Genomic DNA, 19,169 nt, shown 5'->3' with positions numbered 1-19,169 from the left:
TAAAACAGTAATGTTAAAAGATATATACAGTACCTTAATTATAACTTCAGGTAGCTGCGTTTTCTTTTTAAACTCTTTATTTTGAAATAATTATAGATACTCAGAAAGTCATTTAAAAAAATGGAGTAGCACATTGGGTTGAGCATCCGACTCTTGGTTTCAGCTCGGGTGGTGGTCTCTGGGTCGTGGGATCAAGCCCTGCATTGGGCTCTGTACTGAGTGCAGAGCCTGCTTGAGATTCTTTCTCCCTCTACCTACCCCTCCCACTTGTGCACTCTCTCTCTCTCACTAGCTCTCTCTTTCTGAAATAATCTTTCAAAACAAAACAAACACAGGGAAGTATCCTTTACTGCATTTCCCCCTATGGTAACATCTTCAAAAACCAGTAAAATGACATTGTTACAAGCCACAGAGTTTATTCAGATTTAAACAGTTTTATATGCACTTATTTGCATGTGTACATGTTTGTGTAGTTTTATTAGACTTAACACATATGTAAGTTCATCTAACCATCACCACAATCAAGATACACAACTCTTCCATCAACCCAAGACTACCTCATGCTGTTCCTCCTCGTCTCTAACCTCTGGTAGCCACTAATCCATTCTCTTCTCCATCTCTATAATTTTGTCATTTTGAGAATGTTTAGTGAATAGAATCCTGTGATATATATATAACTTTTTCATCTTCGCTTTTCTTGTTCAACATAATTCCCTTGCCATTCATCCAAGTTGTTGCATATATTAATAGTCACTTGCTTTTTATTGCTGAGTAGTGTTCCATGATATGGATGTACCACACTTTTGGGAACAACTCACTGGTTGAAGGACATGGATTATTTCTAGTTTTCGCCCATTACAAGTAGAGCTGGTGCGAACATTTGTGTACAGGTTTTTGTGTGAACATAGGTTTTCCCTTTTTTTGCAATAAATGCTGAAGAGTACAGTTGCTGGGTCATATGATAATGCATGCTTATTTTTATAAAAAGCTGGCAAATTGTTTTCCAGAGTGCCTGAACTATTTGCATTCCTACTAGCAGTGTATAAATGATTCATTTTCTCTACTCCTCAACAACCCTTGGTGGTGTTACTGTTTTTAATTTTAGACATTCTTCTAAGTGTATAGTGCAGTCTCATTGTGGGTTTAATTTGAATTTGACTCATGGGTAATGATGTGGAATAGATTTTCATGTGCTTATTTGCTTTTGTATTTTAGCAAACAAGGCATGTTTCTCGTCGTGTGTGCATGCACATGCATCCATTTTCTTTTTTTTCCCCCTGAAATAAGACTTCAGTGTGCACAAAGAAAGCTAATATTAGTGACAGAGAAAGGAAGAAGGGTGGGGAGCCCAGGCAGCCCAGGGAAACCGGGGAGTATGGAGACAAAGGCCTTATGGCAAAGGAGACACCTGGGAGAGAAGGAGAGCTGAGGGTGGGCCAGGCAGGGAGAGGCCCCATTCTTGCCTGGTGTGGGTCCAGGGCAATGTCACGGCAGGCTCTTGCTTCATCACATTGGTCCTCTTCTATGTTCTATGCTCCCTCCTATTCCCTGAGCCCTTTTCGCTTCCCATCAGAGCCAAGAGCCTGAGGCCAGCCCTTCCTTGCAACTTTAGTCTTTCCAGAGCCTCCTTTAGTCTTTCTAGTCTTTCACAGGGCCTGGGGCTGGCACTGGGCCAGCAGCTCCTACCAGCAGATGTAGGTGTGCACAACATGGCCTGGGGGCTCTCCTGGATATGGGTGCTAATATGGAGGCCCAACTGCATGCATAGCAAGCTGGGGCGTCCTGGCAGCTGACCACCACCCTAGGCAGTATCAGAAGCTGTGGCACAGGTAACAGACCTTGTGATCTAGCTCAGCACTGGCCTTTGGCTCTTGCTCCTGGTAGGGTGGCAAGGTCTCAGAGCCCAGGTACTACCAGAGGGATTATGGCCTCATGAGGCTCAGGACCTGGCTGAGCAAAGACAGCTGGGCCTTCTCTTACCAGACAGGGAATGTCTCTTGCTAGTCCAGGATCTGGGCAAAGACCACAAGGCTGAGCTGGTTTCAAAGCTGTCTGCTCCAGAAGGTCACGTCCAGGAAGAACTTCATGAGTGCCAGCAGTTGTAATGGTGATCTGACACCTTGCTCAGGGTATAGCATAGCTGCTGGAGCTTCCCTGGCCACTCCTGGATGTTCTTGAAGAGCAGGAGCATAAACTGCTGGGGATTGGTCTTGTGTGGCAGGCAGAGCCCCCCCACCACACACCAGCTCAGGACAGCAGCTCAGTTTGGCCCAAGAGGTCCCCATCATTGGAGGCCCCTGGCTGTGCAAGGGTACTCAGTGTCAGGAACTTATACAGATAGCTCAGGCTAATGTCTAAGGCAGTCTCCGGGGGCTGTTCTGCCGCTTACTCCAGCTCAGGCTAGTGTCATTTTTAAACACTCTTCCACCATGCTGACAGGGCCCCTGCAGTCCCAGAGCAGGACTGTGGCCTCCCAGGCTGTGAAATGCCTCCATGACCTCTTGCAGTGAGGGGCACCACCAGTGCTTATCTCCATCAGACTGATGGAAGAGCCTATCCATACTGAGATCCCATAGGAAGCCAAAGGCTCCTGAAGAAGTTTCTGGAGGCCACATCAGCCACTGGAAGAGCCACTGGAGCAGAGGCACCAGGCAGTCAAGGGTGCACAGGTAGAGGTTGTTCATGAGGCCACTGTGCAGAAAGGACAGCTGCTGGGCCACCGGGCATCTGAAGAACAGCCCCTTCAAGTAGCTATGTGGCTTCCGGTGTGAACAATCCAGGAAACAATGCAGGAGGTGACACCTGGGTAAAAACACTGTCTCACTGGGATGTACTGATAGGATAAGGCTTTCAGGCAACAGTAGACTATCAGTAGTTAAGTTTTTGAGGAGTCAAAAGTTATATGCAGATTTCAGTTGGGGGAAAGGATTGGCATCCCAACCCTTGTGTTGTTTAAGGATCAACTGTACTCCTAAAAAACCCATGGGTCAAAGAAGACATCAAAAGAGAGGCACCTGGGTGGCTCAGTTGATTAAGCATCTGCCTTTGGTTCAGGTCATGACCCCAGAATCCTGGGGTTCCCTGCTCAGAAAGAAGCCTGCTTCTCCTTCTCCATCTGCTGCTCCCACTGCTTATGCTCTCTCTCCCTCTGTCAAATAAATAAATAAAATCTAAAAGCAAAGACATCAGGAGAGAAATTAGAAAATATCTTGAGACAAATGAAAATGAAAACACAACATATCAAACTTATGAATGCAGCAAAAGCAGTGCTAAGAGGAAAATTTGAAGCCATAGCTGCTTAATTAAAAAAAAAGAAGAAACATTTCAATTAAATAGCCTAACATTATACCTTAAGAACTAGAAAAAGAAGACCAAACTAAACCGAAGGCTAGCACAAGGAAGGAAATAATAAAGATTAGAGATACAGAAAATAGGAGAACAAAAAACATAAGTCAGTAAGACCAATAGTTTTGTTCTTTGAAAAGATCAACAGTATTGGCAAACCATTAGGTTGCCTAAGAACAAAAGAAGACTCAACTAAAAGCAGAAATGAAAAAGGAGACATTACTAATGATTTTACAGAAATAAAAAGGATCATTAGAGGGTACTATGAACAGTCATAAACCAACAAATGAGAAGAAATTGACACATTTCTTGAAACATACAAATTACCTGGTTACTCAAGAAGTGTGTGTGTGTGTGTATCTTAACAGATGTATAATATAATAAGTAAAGAGTGAATCAGTAGTCAAAAACCTCCGAATAAAAAAACTCCATGACTCTCTGGTGAACTCTACCAAACACTGAAAGAAGAATTAATACCAACACTCATACTCTTCAGTAAATTGAAGAAGGAATGCTTCCAAACTCATTCTGTGAGACCAGCATTACCATGATATCAAAACCAAAGACACTATAAGAAAAGAAAACTACAGACCAATATCCCTTATAAATATTGATGTAAAAATCCTCACAAAAATACTAGCAAACCAAATACAGCATATTAAAGGAGTTATATACCATGACCAAGTGGGTTTATTTCTGGAGTACAAAGATAATTCAACACATGAAAATCAATATAACTATACCACACTAACAAAACAAAGGACAAAAGCACATGATCATTTCAATTGATTCAGAAAAAGAATTTAACAACATTCAATACCGCTTCATGATGAAAACACTCAATAAACTAGGAATAGAAGGAAAAGATCTCCATATAAGAAAAGTTATTTATGAAAACCTCACAAAGAACATCATAGTTACAAGAGACTCAAAGCTTTTCATCTAAGATCAGGAATTAGCCAAGGATGCCTACTTTTGCCATTTCTGTCTAACATAATAGTGAAAGTCCTACGGTAAGCAATTAGGCAAGAAAAAAAAGGCATCCAAATTGGAAGGGAAGAAATAAAATTAGCTCTGTTTACAGATGACATGATCTTGCATATAGAAAACCCTAAAGAGTCCACAAAAAAGGGGCAACTGGGTGGCTCAATCATTAGGTGTTTGGGTTCAGCTCAGATCATGATCCCAGAGTCCTGGGATCAAGCCCCACATTGAGCTCCCTCTCCCACTCCCTCTGATTGTGTTCCCTCTCTCACTGTGTCTCTCTCTGTCAAATAAATAAATAAAATCTTATTTTAAAAAAAGTTCCATACAAAAAAACCTGTTAGAGGTAATAATTAAATTGAACGAAGTTGGAGCAAATAGTATCAACACGAAAAAATCAGTTGTGTTTCTATACACTGATGGTGAACTATCTAAAAAGGAAATTAAGAGGGGCACCTGGGTGGCTCAGTGGGTTGAGCCTCTACCTTCGTCTCAGGTCACGATCTCAGGGTCCTGGGATCGAGCCCTGCATCAGGCTCTCTGCTCGGCGGGGAGCCTGCTTCCCCCTATCTCTCTGCCTGCCTCTCTGCCTACTTGTAATCTTTCTCTCTGTCAAATAAATGAATAGAATCTTTTTAAAAAAATTTTTTTAAATAAAAAGGAAATTAAGAGAAATAATTCTACTTACAGTAGCATCGAAAAGAATAAAATACTTAGGAATAAACATAACCAAGGAGACAAAAGACTTGTACACTGAAAACTATAAAACGTTCCTGTAAGAAATCAAAGAAGACACAAATAAATGTAAATGCCCCATTTATTTAAAATCTCAAAATACCTCTTAGGTTAAGTTCCACTCATAAGAATTTTAGTCACATCATGTGCCCAACACTTCCTATTTAGTTCCTTATGCATCTCAGTCAGTTAAGCATCCAACTCTTGGTTTCAGCTGGGTCTGTGGAGTGGTAGAAAAATATTTGCAAAACTGTGTATCTGATAAGGGATTAATAACCAGAATATATAAAGAATGCATGGAACACAACAGCAAAGAAGCAGACACCTCAACTCAAAGATGAGCAAAGAATTTAAATAGATATTTCTCCAGAGATATATACAAATGGCCAATAAATCCATGAAAAAATACTCGATGTCATTAATCATTAGAGAAATGCAAATCAAAACCACAATGAATTACCACTTCACATCCATTAGGATGGCTATTATCAAGAAAACAAAATAAGGATTAACAAGACTGTGGAGAATTCCAAACTTTGTGCACTGTGGGTGAGAATGTAAAATAGTATAGTCACTATTGAAAACAATATGGTGGTTTCTTAAAAAATTAGAGATAGAATTACCATGTGATCCAACCATTCCACTTCTGCATATATATCTGAAAGACCTGAAAGCAGGGACTCAAAAAGATATTTGTATACCCATAATTGTAGCTTATAGGTAAAAGATGGAATCACAATAGGTAAAAGATGGAAACAACACACGTATCCATCAATGGATGAATGGATAAACATAATGCGCTTTATAAATACAATGGAATATAATTAAGCCCTAAAGAAGGAAATTCTGACACATGCTATGATATGGATGAATCTTGAAGACATTATGGTAAGTGAAATAAGCAGTCATAATGGGATAATTACTCTATGGTTCCATTTATACGAGAATACCTGGACTAGTCAAATTCATATACACAGGAAGTAGAATGGTGGTTGCCAGAGGTTGTGGTGGAGGGAGAATGGAAAGTTATTTCATGAGCTCATAGTTTCAGTTTGGGAAAATAAAGTCCCAGAGATGAATGGTGATGATTTTCCAACAGTGTTCTTAGTTCCACTGCACTGTTTTTAAACTTAGAAATGGTTAAAATGATAAATTTTATTTTTATGTTTATGTTATGTTATGTTTATGTTATGTTTATGTTATGTTATGTTTACTACAATAAAAGAAAAAAATTTTTAAAGAAATCATCTTAGTATAAATGATATAGAATGCTTTAACTTCTGGTATACATACTTTTTTGACTTAATATAAAATTTTAATATGAATATGACTTTTTAACAGAGAAAATAAGCATTTACTAATATTCTTCCCCACTAATATTCTTCCCCATGTTAACTGGTTTTTGTAATTGGAAAATGCCTAAATGTCTAATACTGGGGAACTAGCATAATCAAACATGGCATAGGCTCTAGAACCATACCAACCCGGTTCTAAGCCAGACTTCCTTGCCCACTACACCTGTGACTGTGCGCAAGGTACTTAACTGTTCCTTGCCCTCGCTTTAATCTTAACATGAGGCTAATGATAGTGTTATCATTATTGATTTATTACAATAATTAAATGAGTTTATACATAAGAAGCATTTTTAACAATGTTTGGCATATATTATTAATATTACCACTACAATTACTACTACTACCATGTTATCATTCTTACTATTTAGTAGCAGTTTAAAAAGGAGATCATAGTCCACAACTAAATAGTCAACTAATCTCCAACAAAGCAGGAAAGAATATCCAGTGGAATAAAGTCTCTTCCACAAATGGTGTTGGGAAACCTGGACAGGGACATGCAGAAGAATGAAAATGGGACCACCTTCTTACACCATACACAAAAATAAATTCAAAGTGGATGAAAGACCTAAATTTAAGACCGGAAACCATCAAAATCCTGGAGGAGAAAACAGGTAGCAACCTCTTTGACCTCAGCTTCTTACTAGATATGTCACTGAAGGCAAGGGAAACAAAAGCAAAAATGAACTATTGGGACATTGTCAAGATAAAAAGCTTCTGCACAGTGAAGGAAACAGTTAACAAAACTAAAAGGCAACTGATGGAATGAGAGAAGATATTGCAAATGACCTATCAGTGGTAAAGGCCTAGTATCCAGGATCTATAAAAAAAACTCATCAAAACAACACTCAAAAAATAGAAATGGGCAGAGAACATAAACAGACATTTCTCCAAAGAAGACATACAGATGGCTAACAGATACAGGAAAAGATGCTCAACATCACTCATCATCATGGAAATACAAATCAAAACCACAATGAGATACCACCTCACACCTGTCAGAATGGTTAAAATTAGCAACTCAGAAAACAACAGATGTTGGTGAGGATGCAGAGAAAGAGGAACCCTTTTGTGCTGTTGGTTGGAATGCAAACTGGCGCAGCCACTCTGGAAAACAGCATAGAGGTTTCTCAAAAAGTTAAAAATACAACTACCCTACAACCCAGCAACTGCACTACTAGGAATTTATCCAAAGGATACAAAAATGCTGATTCCAAGGGGCAAACACACCCCAGTGTTTATAATAGCACTATAAACAATAGCCACCTTACGGAAAGAGCCCAAATTGTCCACTGACTTATGAATGGATAAAGAAGAGTTGTGTGAGTGTGTGTGTGTGTGTGTGTGTGTATAGGAAATTTACTCAGCCATCAAAAACAGTGAAGTCTTGACATTTGCAATGATGTGGATGGAACTACAGTGTATTATGTTAAGCAAAATAAGTCACTCAGAGAAAGACGAATATATGATTTCACTCATGTGGAATTTAAGAAACAAAACAGATGAACATAGGAAGGAGAAGAAAAATAAAGATAAAAACAGAGGGAGGCAAACCGTAAGAGACTATAGTTAAGAGAGCAAACAGGGTTGCTAGAGGGGAAGAGGGTGGGAGGATATGTTAAATGGGTGATGAGCCCTGAAGGCACTTGTTGGGATGAGCACTGGGTGTTATATGTAAGTGATGAATCACTAAATTCTACTCCTGAAACCAGTACCACTCTATATACTAACTAAATTGAATTTAAATTTAAACAAACGAGGTCATAGGATCTATAGGTATTGACATGGAAAGTATTTACAATATATATTAAAAATAGTGGGTTATTGAATAATATGTATAATACTGTTTTGTTTATAACTTGGGGAATTATATGGTAGCTTTTATTCCCTCTGTTGGAATATTTTACAATGAGTACATATCAGAAAAAATATATAGTATCATCTTTGAAAAAATCACATTCTTTTGTCAATGTTGTTATATTGTACTTTTAATTTTTAGGAAACAGCCCTTAGGGGAAAAAAATAAAAAAATTTGAAAAAAATGATTCTTTCATGTGCCATGTAGAATTCCATTTAAAAGTAGAAATTTTACACTGTAAAAGTAATTTCAAGATACAATTGTGGTATGAATTCAAAAGCACTAGAGGGGCACCTGGGTGGCTCAGTCAGCCAGGCGTCTGCCTTTGGCTCAGGTCATGATCCCAGGGTCTGGGTATCCAGGGTCCTGAGATTAAACCCCTCAGCAGGCTCCCTGCTCAGCAGGGAGTCCGTTTCTTCCTCTCGCTCTCTCTTGCTTGCTCTCTTTCTCAAATAAATAAAATCTTTAAAAAAACAAATGAAAGCACTAGATGGAGGACTTTTTCTTTTATAGATTGCTTGTATATAAACAAAGTGAAATTGCTGTTTTTTAAAGTTTTTATTTAAATTCCAGTTAGTTGGGGCACCAGGGTGGCTCAATGGGTTAAAGCCTCTGCCTTCGGCTCAGGTCATGATCTCAGGATCCTAGGGTTGAGCCCTGCATTGGGTTCTCTGCTCAGCGGGGAGCCTGCTTCCCCCCCACCCCTGCCTGCCTCTCTGCCTACTTGTGATCTCTGTCTGTCAGATAAATAAATTTTAAAAAAATCTTTAAAATAATTTCCAATTAGTTAACATATAGTGTATTACTAGTCTCAGGTATACAATATAGTGATTCAGCACTTTTTTTTAAAAAAGATTTTATTTATTTATTTATTTGTCAGAAAGAGAAAAAGAGAGCATAAGCAGGGTGAGCAGCAGGCAGAGAAGAGGGAGAAGCAGGCTCCCCACTGAGCAAGGAGCCGGATGTGGGACTCGATCCCAGATGACCTGAACCGAAGGCAGATGCTTAACAGACTGAACCACCCAGGCTTCCCTGATTCAACACTTCTTAACAACACCCATTGCTAATCACAAGTGTACTTCTTAATCCCCATTTCTATTTTACCCATCCCTCAACCTCTCTGATAACCCTCATAGTTAAGAATCTGTTTGTTCCCCATAGTTAAGAATCTGTTTCTTGGTTTGTCTCTTTTTTTCCCCTTTGCTCGTTTGTTTTGTTCCTTAAGTTCCACATATGATTGAAATCATATAATACTTATCTTCTCTGACTTATTTTGCTTAGCATGATATTCCCTAGCTCTAGCCATGTCATTACAAACGGCAAGATCTCATTCTTTTTATGGCTGAGTAATATTCTATTTTATATATATATATGTATATATATATGTGTATATATATATGCACATACATACATACATACCACATCTTTTTTATTCATTCATCAGTCAATGGAACTTGGGCTATTTCCATAATTTGGCTATTATAAATAATGATGCTGTAAACATCAGGGTGCATGTATCCTTTTGAATTAGTATTTTTATATTCTTTGGGTAAATATCTAATAGTGTGATTACTGGATTATAGAGTAGTTGTATTTTTAACTTTCTGAGGAATCTCCATACTGTTTACCACAGTGGCTGCACCAGTTTGCATTCCCACCAACAGTGCAAGTGTTCCCCTTTCTCCACATCCTTACCAACACGTACTCTTTCTTGTATTGTTGATTTTAGCCATCCTGACAGGTGTGAGGTGTTATCTCATTGTAGTTTTGATTTGTATTTCCTTGATGATGAGTGATGCTGAGCATCTTTTCATGTGTCTGTTGGCCATCTGTATGTCTTCTTTGGAAAAATGTCTGTTCATGTCTTCTGTCCATTTTTTAGTTGCATTATTCATTTTGGGGGTGTTGACTTTTATAAGTTCTTCAAATATTTTGGATACTAACCTTTCTCAGGTCATTTGCAAGTATCTTCCATTCTATAGGAAGAACAAATATTTTTAAAATGTCTATAGTACCCAAAGCAATCTACATATTTAATGCAAGCCCTATCAAAATACCAACAGCATTTTTCACAGAGCTAGAACAAAGAATCCTAAAATTTGTGTGGAACCACAAAACACCCTGTATATAGTCAAAGAAACCTTGATAAAGAAAAGCAGGGATCACAGTTCCATACTTCAAGTTATATTACAAGGCTGCAGTGATCAAAGCAGTACAGTACTGGCACAAAAACAGACATATAGATCCGTGGAACAAAATAGAAAACCCAGAAATGAACCCACAACTGTTGGTCAACTGGTCTTAGGGAAAGTAGGAAAGAATATCCAATGGGAAAAAGACCGCCTCCAAAAAAAAAAAAAAAAAAAGTTCTTCAACAAATGGTGTTGGGAAAACTGCAAAGCAACATGCATAAAAGTGAAACTGGACCACCTTCTTATACCATACACAAAAATAAATTCAAAATGGATTAAAGACCTAAATGTGAGACCATAAAAATCCTAGAGGATAACATAGGCATTAACTTCTTTTACATTGGCCATAGCAACTTCTTTCTAGATATGTTTCCTTAGCCAAGGGAAACAAAAGCAAACATAAACTCTTGGGACTTCCATCAAAATAAAAAGTTTCTAGGGACACCTGGGTGGCTCAGTTGGTTAATAAGCATCTGCCTTCAGCTCAGGTCACTGATCCCAGAGTCCTGGGGTTAAGTCCTGCATCAGGCTCCTTGCTCAGCAGGGAGCCTGCTTCTCCCTCTATATGCAACTCCCCCTGCTTGTCTGCTCTCTCTCTCCCACTCTGAGAAATAAATAACTAAAATCTTTAAAACAAAACAAAACAAAAATAAAAATCTTCTACACAGCAAAGGAAACAAGAAAACTAAAAGGTAACCTACAGAATGTGAAATTGCAATTTTCAATGCTATCTTTAAATTGAAGTTGTTCTCTTTTTCCTAGACATTTGGCATTGATTAGTGTAATTGTTATTTCTTATGTTAAAAACAAACACAATCACACAAATGTATTACTTATATGGTTTGGCAAATTTATCACTAATTTTTTTTCTTGAATCAGTTATATCACTACTTTTTATTTATTTATTATTTTTTTTAATTTTATTTATTTATTTTTTACAGACAGAGATCACAAGGAGGCAGAGAGGCAGGCAGAGAGAGAGGAAGGGTAGCAGGCTCCCTGCCGAGCAGAGAGCCCGATGCGGGGCTTGATTCCAGGACCCTGAGATCATGACCTGAGCCGAAGGCAGAGGCTTTAACCCACTGAGCCACCCAGGTGCCCCATATCACTGCTTTTTTTTTTTTTTTAAGATTTTATTTATTTATTTGACAGACAGAGATCACAAGTAGTCAGAGAGGCAGGCAGAGAGAGAGAGAGAGAGGAGGAAGCAGGCTCCCTGCGGAGCGGAGAGCCCGATGTGGGGCTCGATCCCAGGACCTTGGGATCATGACCTGAGCCGAAGGCAGAGGCTTTGACCCACTGAGCCACCCAGGCGCCCCCCCCCCCATATCACTGCTTTTTAAATATACTTTTATGTTTCTGTAGTTTTGGATCATATTTTACATTGTAAAGGGGAAATAACTTAGAAATCTCCTTTCGGATCACATTTTCTAATTGAGTGTAGCTTTTAATCCATAGGGTAGGTAAAGTGAATCTCTTCTCATTTCTTTCTCTTGTATAACATTTTTTAATAATTTTTAAAAACTTTTTTTAAAAAGTAGAGTCCCCCCAACATGGGGTTCAGACTCACAACCCCAAGATCAAGAGTCACATGCTCGGGTGCCTGGGTGGCTCAGTGGGTTAAAGCCTCTGCCTTCGGCTCCAGTCATGATCTCGGGGTCCTGGGATCGAGCCCCGCATCGGGCTCTCCGCTCAGTGGGGAGCCTGCTTCCTCCTCCTCTCTCTGCCTGCCTCTCTGCCTATTTGTGATCTCTATCAAATAAATAAATCTTTAAAAAAAAAAAAAAAGAGTCACATACTCTACAAACTGAGCCAGCCAGACGCTTCTCATATTTTGCAGAGAGAATAGAATCAGTTTCTCCCTCTTTAGCTGCCCAATTAAAATTTGCACCCTACCCATGAGTATTAGGGTGATCCTTAGTGGCATATTGTGACAGGTTCTTCATTATCTTCAGGGATTGACAGTTCTTTCATTTGTAGAAACACAATTTGAAATGGTGTGGAAGTGGAAAATGAGTTTGTGAATGCAAAAGACTGATGATTATTTGAGAAATGACTGTTACAGAGATTTTGTGAATGCATTTTCCTGGCAGTGTGCTATTAAGAGAATGGGGAAAGAAACAGAATGGCCAAGTAAAGGACAAATGCCAGAGAAGTCTTTAATAGAAATGTTTGCAACTGTTGAATTTCAGTTTTGGGTCAGTTGTTGTTTTTATAGAATCACATTTTATTCCTTATGTAAATGTGGAAAATTAATTACATGAGGTTTTGGTATGGCAAAAGGAAGACTATTTTCTTTCTCTGTTTTAATATTCTTGATTTTCAAACCCTTAATCTTAGACAAAAAGCTAATAGAAATCACATGTCACAGTTATATTGAATGCAGTTTGAATTCAATGGGTATGTGTTTGATAATGAGTATATTGATTTTGGAACCAGGATAAACCATCAGCCTTTGATCAGTCTGCCTTTGATATCTTCCCCAAAAATTGTTTTTAAAAACATGACTATAGAGATCTTTAGAAAATGTTCAATAAAATCTAATAAACAGACCAACTACTGTGAGTTAAACCATTTTGATCTTTCGGAAATAGTTTACTTAGCATTAGTTTTTATTTTTCTTTAAAACCAGTTTTTTAAAGATTTCATTTATTTGAGAGAGAGAGCATGAGAGGGAGGAGGGTCAGAGGGAGAAGCACACTTCCCACTGAGCAGGGAGCCTGAGACGGGACTTGATCCTGGGAGTCCAGGATCATGACCTGAGCCGAAGGCAGTTGCTTAACTGGCTGAGCCACCCAGGTACCCCTAAAACTATTTCTTTAAAAAGTAAATAAGAATGCATTAGATTAAGTATTAAATGTTGGACAAGTGATATTCTGTTTTGTAGATTATTTATAATGGACACATATATTGAAAAAACAATGGACATTATAAGAAAGGTTTCATGGTAGCTAAAAAGAAAAAAACCCTTTTGACAAGAGTCATTCTTTTTTGAAAATGTATTACCTACTTTTATAGGACTGACTGCTGATGCTAGAGTAGTAATAAATAGAGCCCGTGTGGAGTGCCAGAGTCATAAGCTCACAGTTGAGGACCCAGTCACCGTAGAGTATATAACTCGCTTCATAGCAACCTTAAAGCAGGTAAGCCACTATTCCAACAGATTTCTAAAGGTTTTCTTCTTTTACATCATTATGGTTCCTGTCATGGGAATACTACAATATTTCCAGTAATTTAATCTATTAAATCTACTAAAATCCTTATTCCTTCTCACACTTACTTCATATTCATACTCTTATTCCAGTGGACTGCATTGATTTGAGCATTAGAAATCTCAATTACTATCAATTCTAAGAATTAAAATTTCAAAGAGCAATAAATCTCATATTTTAAGAGGATTGCTGTACCTCTTGTGATACAGTAATGAAAACTTTTTTTTTTCTTAATATGTTTACTAAAGAAATGCCCATGGTTCTTTTATCTACAAACCTAACCACAACTGAGCAGGTTTGGATATGACCTGTTTTGTTTTATTTTAAGATTTATTATTATTTTTTTAAACCTAAGTTTTTTGTATTTATTATTATTTTAGAGAGAGACAGAGAAAGAGTGCAATGGGAGGGGGATAGAAGGAGAGGGAGAGAAAGAATCTTAAACAGGCTCCACACTCAGCACAGCCCAATGCAGGGCTCAGTCTACAACACTGAGATCACAACCTGAGCTGAAATCAAGAGTCAGATGCTCAACCTACTGAGCCACCCAGGCACCTCGGGATATAATTTCTGAATTCATACACAGGTACCTGGTTTGACATTAAGTATAATCACAATGTATATAAGTATTTGTTCTCTTTTATGTGTACTTTACATTTGTCAGCATAATCCTTATGCATACTTATCATTCTTACTAACTATATAATACTGTTTCCAGTTGTTCACTGGTAATTATTTAGATTGTTTCCAGTTTCTTTCCATTTCTCATTCTCTTTCTCAATTTAGTACTTTAATAACATTACTCTATCTTTGTCACAGACTTTATTTTTCTTTTTTGAATTATATTGTTAAATTAATTTTCAGTAAGAAATTACTAGATTAGAGATTGTAATTGGTTTTAAGACTCTTGTTATATGTAGCTAAATTGCTTGCTAAAAAGATTGAACCAATTTTTATTGTGCAACCAGCAAGGCATAAATGTATCCCTGAAGGATCATCAACCTTGGGTTTTCATTTTTTTTTTATTTAGCAAATAAGTATAACATAGTACTGTAATAGTTGTTTTAATTTGTATTTTATAATTAGTAGTGAGGTTGATTTTTTTCCCCCACATGTTGGTTTGCTATTTTCATTTCTTCTAGTGTAAACTATCTGTCCTTTTGACAGGCACTCTGGTGGTTAAGAATGTGCCTCCAAGAGCCAGAATTTGGGTGTTTTGAATCCTGGGTTTGTTACTTCCTACTTAGTGTTGTGAGGATACTATTTAGCCTGTTTTGTCTTAATTTTCTTATTTATAGAATAAACATTAAAATAATACCTACTTTGATGAGTTGCATTACAGATTAAATGATTTAATACATTTAAAGCATTTAGAACACTTTCTGGCATGGATTTTGCCATTTGTCCATGTAGAGATTTTTTAAATAAACTATATATATTCTAGATACTAAAGTTTTAAATTATATACTTATAAAAAGGTACCTTGTTTTTTTAAAAATTTATGTTGCAAGGAAGTCCAACATTTTTATATTATTCTACTTTACCTTTTTATTTGCTTTGATTTTCTCAGCAGTTAAAAGAGTATCCACTGGGGCACCTGCATGGCTTAGTCAGCTAAGCATCCACCTCTTGATCTCAGCTCAGGGCTTGATCTCAGGGTCCTGAGTTCAAGCTTCCTGCTGAACTCCACACTATATTCACCAAAAAAGTAAGGTGTAGAACATTGTGTATACGAGGTTCCCAATTGTGGTCTTTAGTTTTTCTTCTAGAAGAATAAAGGCTCCCGCATAGAACATTTAATATTGTAAACCTGTAACAGCGTGATTGCTACTGGGAAGGGATCTGGGGCTCTGCAACAAAAGAGATCCTTTATGTACACCTTTTGTACTTTTAAATTATTTTAAGCCTGGGCAAGTACTTTTTCATTAAAGAAAAAAAAACATGGTTGATTAAACAAACAAAAGGGTCTCTCCTCTGAGGTATATTTACAAAGCATCTACTTCATACCTCTGTGTGAACTAGGAGTATTAGGAAATACAGAGAATGAAGACAAATAAACCCTGTTCTTTAAGAATTGTTTACATTTGTAGCCCAACTGTTTGCATTCAAAATTTGAGGTCCTAATAAAAATACATAATAATAAAATATAAAAATGGGGGATGCCTGGGTGGCTCAGTGGGTTAACGCCTCTGCCTTCGGCTCAGGTCATGGTCCCAGGGTCCTGGGATCGAGTCCCGCATCGGGCTCTCTGCTCGGCAGGGAGCCTGCTTCCTCCTCTCTCTCTGCCTGCTTCTCTGCCTACTTGTGAACTGTCTGTCAAATAAATAAATAAAATATTAAAAAAATAATAATAAAATAAAATAAAATATAAAAATGGAAAAAAAGGTGTAAGTTTGAGCTTTCTGTCAGGGCTGCCCTATGTACAACTTCTAGGAGCACCAGTCTTAGAATTAGTGTGAACTCCACTCTTTGGAGCACAATCCAGGAAGTTCTTGGCACTAAAGTAAAAAGAAATACAATTGGTTTCCAGTGCCCTGCTGTCTGGGAAGAAAAAAATGCGTTTTCTTCTAAAGAGACAAAAGGTTTCCTTGTTCGAGAAATGTCTTAGTTGAGTTTTCTGTAGAGATAACTTAGTATATAGGGAACAGAAAATATTTGATAATAATAGTATCAAGTAAGAATATTGATTATAATGGTAACAATTATTGTGTCTCTCAAAGTCAGCCCCAAGAACTCACTTCCAAAGTACAGCTCACTAAAATCAGCTTTACTAGTAGGAACCAAAATGGTGTACTGCTATATTAACAAGATTATAATCCAGTTTTGTTACCAAAAAATATATAAAGAAACCAGACAACAGTTTTAAGACCATATATAAGCAAAGTTACTATTTTGTTTTATCCACCGTATACATTCAAAGTTACTATTTTGTTTTATCCACCGTATACATCAATTTCATTAAAATTTCATCATGGATTGAAGTTAGTCCAGAAAAAGTCAGGAAGAGGATCTTAAATACATAATAAGAATTGAAAAAATTATTTTAGCAGGAATACTTTACTATTAAAAAAATTTTTTTAAAGATTACTTATTTATTCGGGGGAAGGAGAGCAGAAGCAGGCAGGGGGCAGAGGGAGGTGGAGAAGCAGACTCCCCACTCAGCAAGGACCCCTACATGGGGCTTGATCCCAGGACCCCGAGTTCATGACCTGAGCTGAAGGCAGACACTCAATTAACTAAGCCACCCAGGCGCCCCTGCTATCAAAATTTCTTAATTGATAATAGTGTCATTCTTTGTATGGCCTCATACAGAAAGTAATTATAAAAACATTTTATTTTTCAGAAATACACACAAAGCAATGGACGAAGACCTTTTGGCATTTCTGCCTTAATTGTAGGTTTTGATGATGATGGTATCCCAAGATTATATCAGACTGATCCCTCTGGTACTTACCATGCTTGGAAGGTAAGTCATGAATTTGTTAATGCATTTTAGAAGTTGAATACATGTATTCACAGTAAATGTTTTATCACTTTCAGGGACAGGACAAAAAATTACATTGCATTAAAGTACTGATGATGGTACAAACTTTACATAACCATTTAGCTAGTCAGCAACTATGATGTTTTGATGGATAGAAAAACACTTTGGGTTGTTTTTTTTTTTTAATATTTTATTTAACTGACGGAGAGAGAGAGAAAGAAAGAGAGCACAAGCAGGGGGAGCAGGCAGAGGGAGAGGCAGGCTCCACAAGGAGCAGAGAGCCCGATGCAGGACTCAATCCCATGATGCTGGGATCATGACCCAAGCCAAAGGTGGACATTTAACTGACTAAGCCACCCAGGCGCCCCAACACTTTGGTTTATTAATCACAGGATCTTCTTTTGAAAAGATGTGACAAACCTAAGTATATATAAATGGCCAAATAAGAGATATATCTGATTCCTATCATCATTCATTCTTCCAAATACGTACTGCCTCATACAGATACTCGCTTTGAGTAGAAATAGTCTTTCTGCTTTTAATACAGAATTGAATGAGCATTTAAACCCCATAGTGAAATATTTAATGCATTCTCTATTCTAGGAGAGTTAAAGTACCCCAAACTATGAATCTCTATTAATATGGCAGTACATTACAATTGTTCCTACATCATTCCTAGAATATAGTTTGTTTTCTGCATAAGTTATTATTCTTCTTTCAGTACCCCAATAATCTGTTTAATGGTACACTCAAGTCTAATACAAAAGTCTAGGGTCTAGGGAAACTAGTAGCAATTTCCATAAACAAATTTTTGTATATTCTCATATATAAAAATAGAAATATATGATAGAATCTGAATAATTTTTAGTTTATTAAAAGTTTAAAGGGGTGCCTGGGTGGCTCAGTCAGTTAAATGTCTGCCTTTGGCTTAGGTCATGTTCCCAGAGTCCTGGGATTGAGCCTTGCGTTGGTTCCCTGCTCAACAGGGAGCCTGCCTCCTCTTCTCCCTCTGCCCCTCCCCCCACTCGTTCTCACTCTCTCTTGCTCTCTCTCAAATTTATAAATAAAATGTTTTTAAAAAAAGTTTAAATACCCAGGCTTTGAATAATTTCATGAAATGTTTATTTTACTGTTATTAAAAGCCATATAAATTAATGGAAAGTATTGCCTTGGTCTTGATTTGAGCTGACCACACTCATACTGTTTTATAAACCAATTAACCAGGCCAGTAAAACAGTGGATTATATTCTTGCCACAAAGATCTGGATACTGGTAGCTGCACATCTTCTTTTAAGCTAACTAGACAAACTAATTGGTAATCAGAAATTATGAATTTATCTACTGCAGATACCAGACTTTTTTGTGCCAATTTAAGAAATCTTTTACATGTACTAGATTTCTTATGCCTACCAAATCTATACCTTGAACAAAACAAGTTACTACCCTCAGTCTTTCTCTAAATATTTTAAAGTGTGCCATCTTCTGTTTGTATTAATCATTACATCATTATACTTCATTTCAATATCATAACAACAATTTCCAAGTTTACACAATTTTCCATTTTAATTTGATTGTTCCCTAGGGTCATACTGAGAACCATTTTATTTTATTTTAAAATCAACTAGTTAGGGAAATTATGGAATTTTAATTTTTCAATTAATTTTATTTTTATTTTTATTTTTATTTATTAGAGAGAGAGTACAAGCAGGGGGAGCCTCAGAGAGAGAGGAAGAAGCAGACTCCCCGCTGAACAGGGAGCCCAACATGGGGCTTGATCCCACAGTCCTGAGATCATGACATGAGCTGAAGGCAGACACTTAACCAACTGAGCCACCCAGGCTCCCCCAAATTATGGAATTTTTAAATTGTTGGGAATTGATCATCTAGGTCTGAAACTATGCATTGCTGTGGTGTGTGAAGGCCATGTATCATCATTTAACTGATTTCACATATTGTACTTTATTGTAAGATTTTGGTTGAAGTCAAATGAAGCTTTAAAAAAATCTA

General features: G+C 37.4%; 1 protein-coding gene and 1 pseudogene across 2 annotated transcripts in view; one reads left to right on the top strand and one right to left on the bottom strand.

Annotated features, from left to right (window-relative positions):
• Positions 1 to 19,169, top strand: part of PSMA8 (proteasome 20S subunit alpha 8) — a gene marked incomplete at both ends in the record, with an annotated part of 40,287 nt that overhangs the window by 12,138 nt on the left and 8,980 nt on the right. Inside the window, 2 exons of the mRNA XM_080821607.1 lie at positions 13,485 to 13,609; positions 17,022 to 17,144. Of these exons, the coding sequence (XP_080677733.1) occupies positions 13,485 to 13,609; positions 17,022 to 17,144 (248 nt within the window). The remainder of the gene's footprint in view (positions 1 to 13,484; positions 13,610 to 17,021; positions 17,145 to 19,169) is intronic.
• LOC308353927 (protein FAM178B-like) lies at positions 1,523 to 4,173 on the bottom strand (annotated as a pseudogene). The gene is made up of 2 exons: positions 4,166 to 4,173; positions 1,523 to 2,865 (listed from the first exon to the last, which is right to left on the bottom strand). The product of its transcript is annotated as a protein FAM178B-like (transcript).

This window comes from Martes martes, assembly GCF_963455335.1.
Source record: "Martes martes genome assembly, chromosome: 13".
NCBI lineage: Eukaryota > Metazoa > Chordata > Mammalia > Carnivora > Mustelidae > Martes > Martes martes.
Note: the sequence above shows the minus strand (reverse complement) of the source record. Positions and strands in the feature narration are given on the sequence as shown.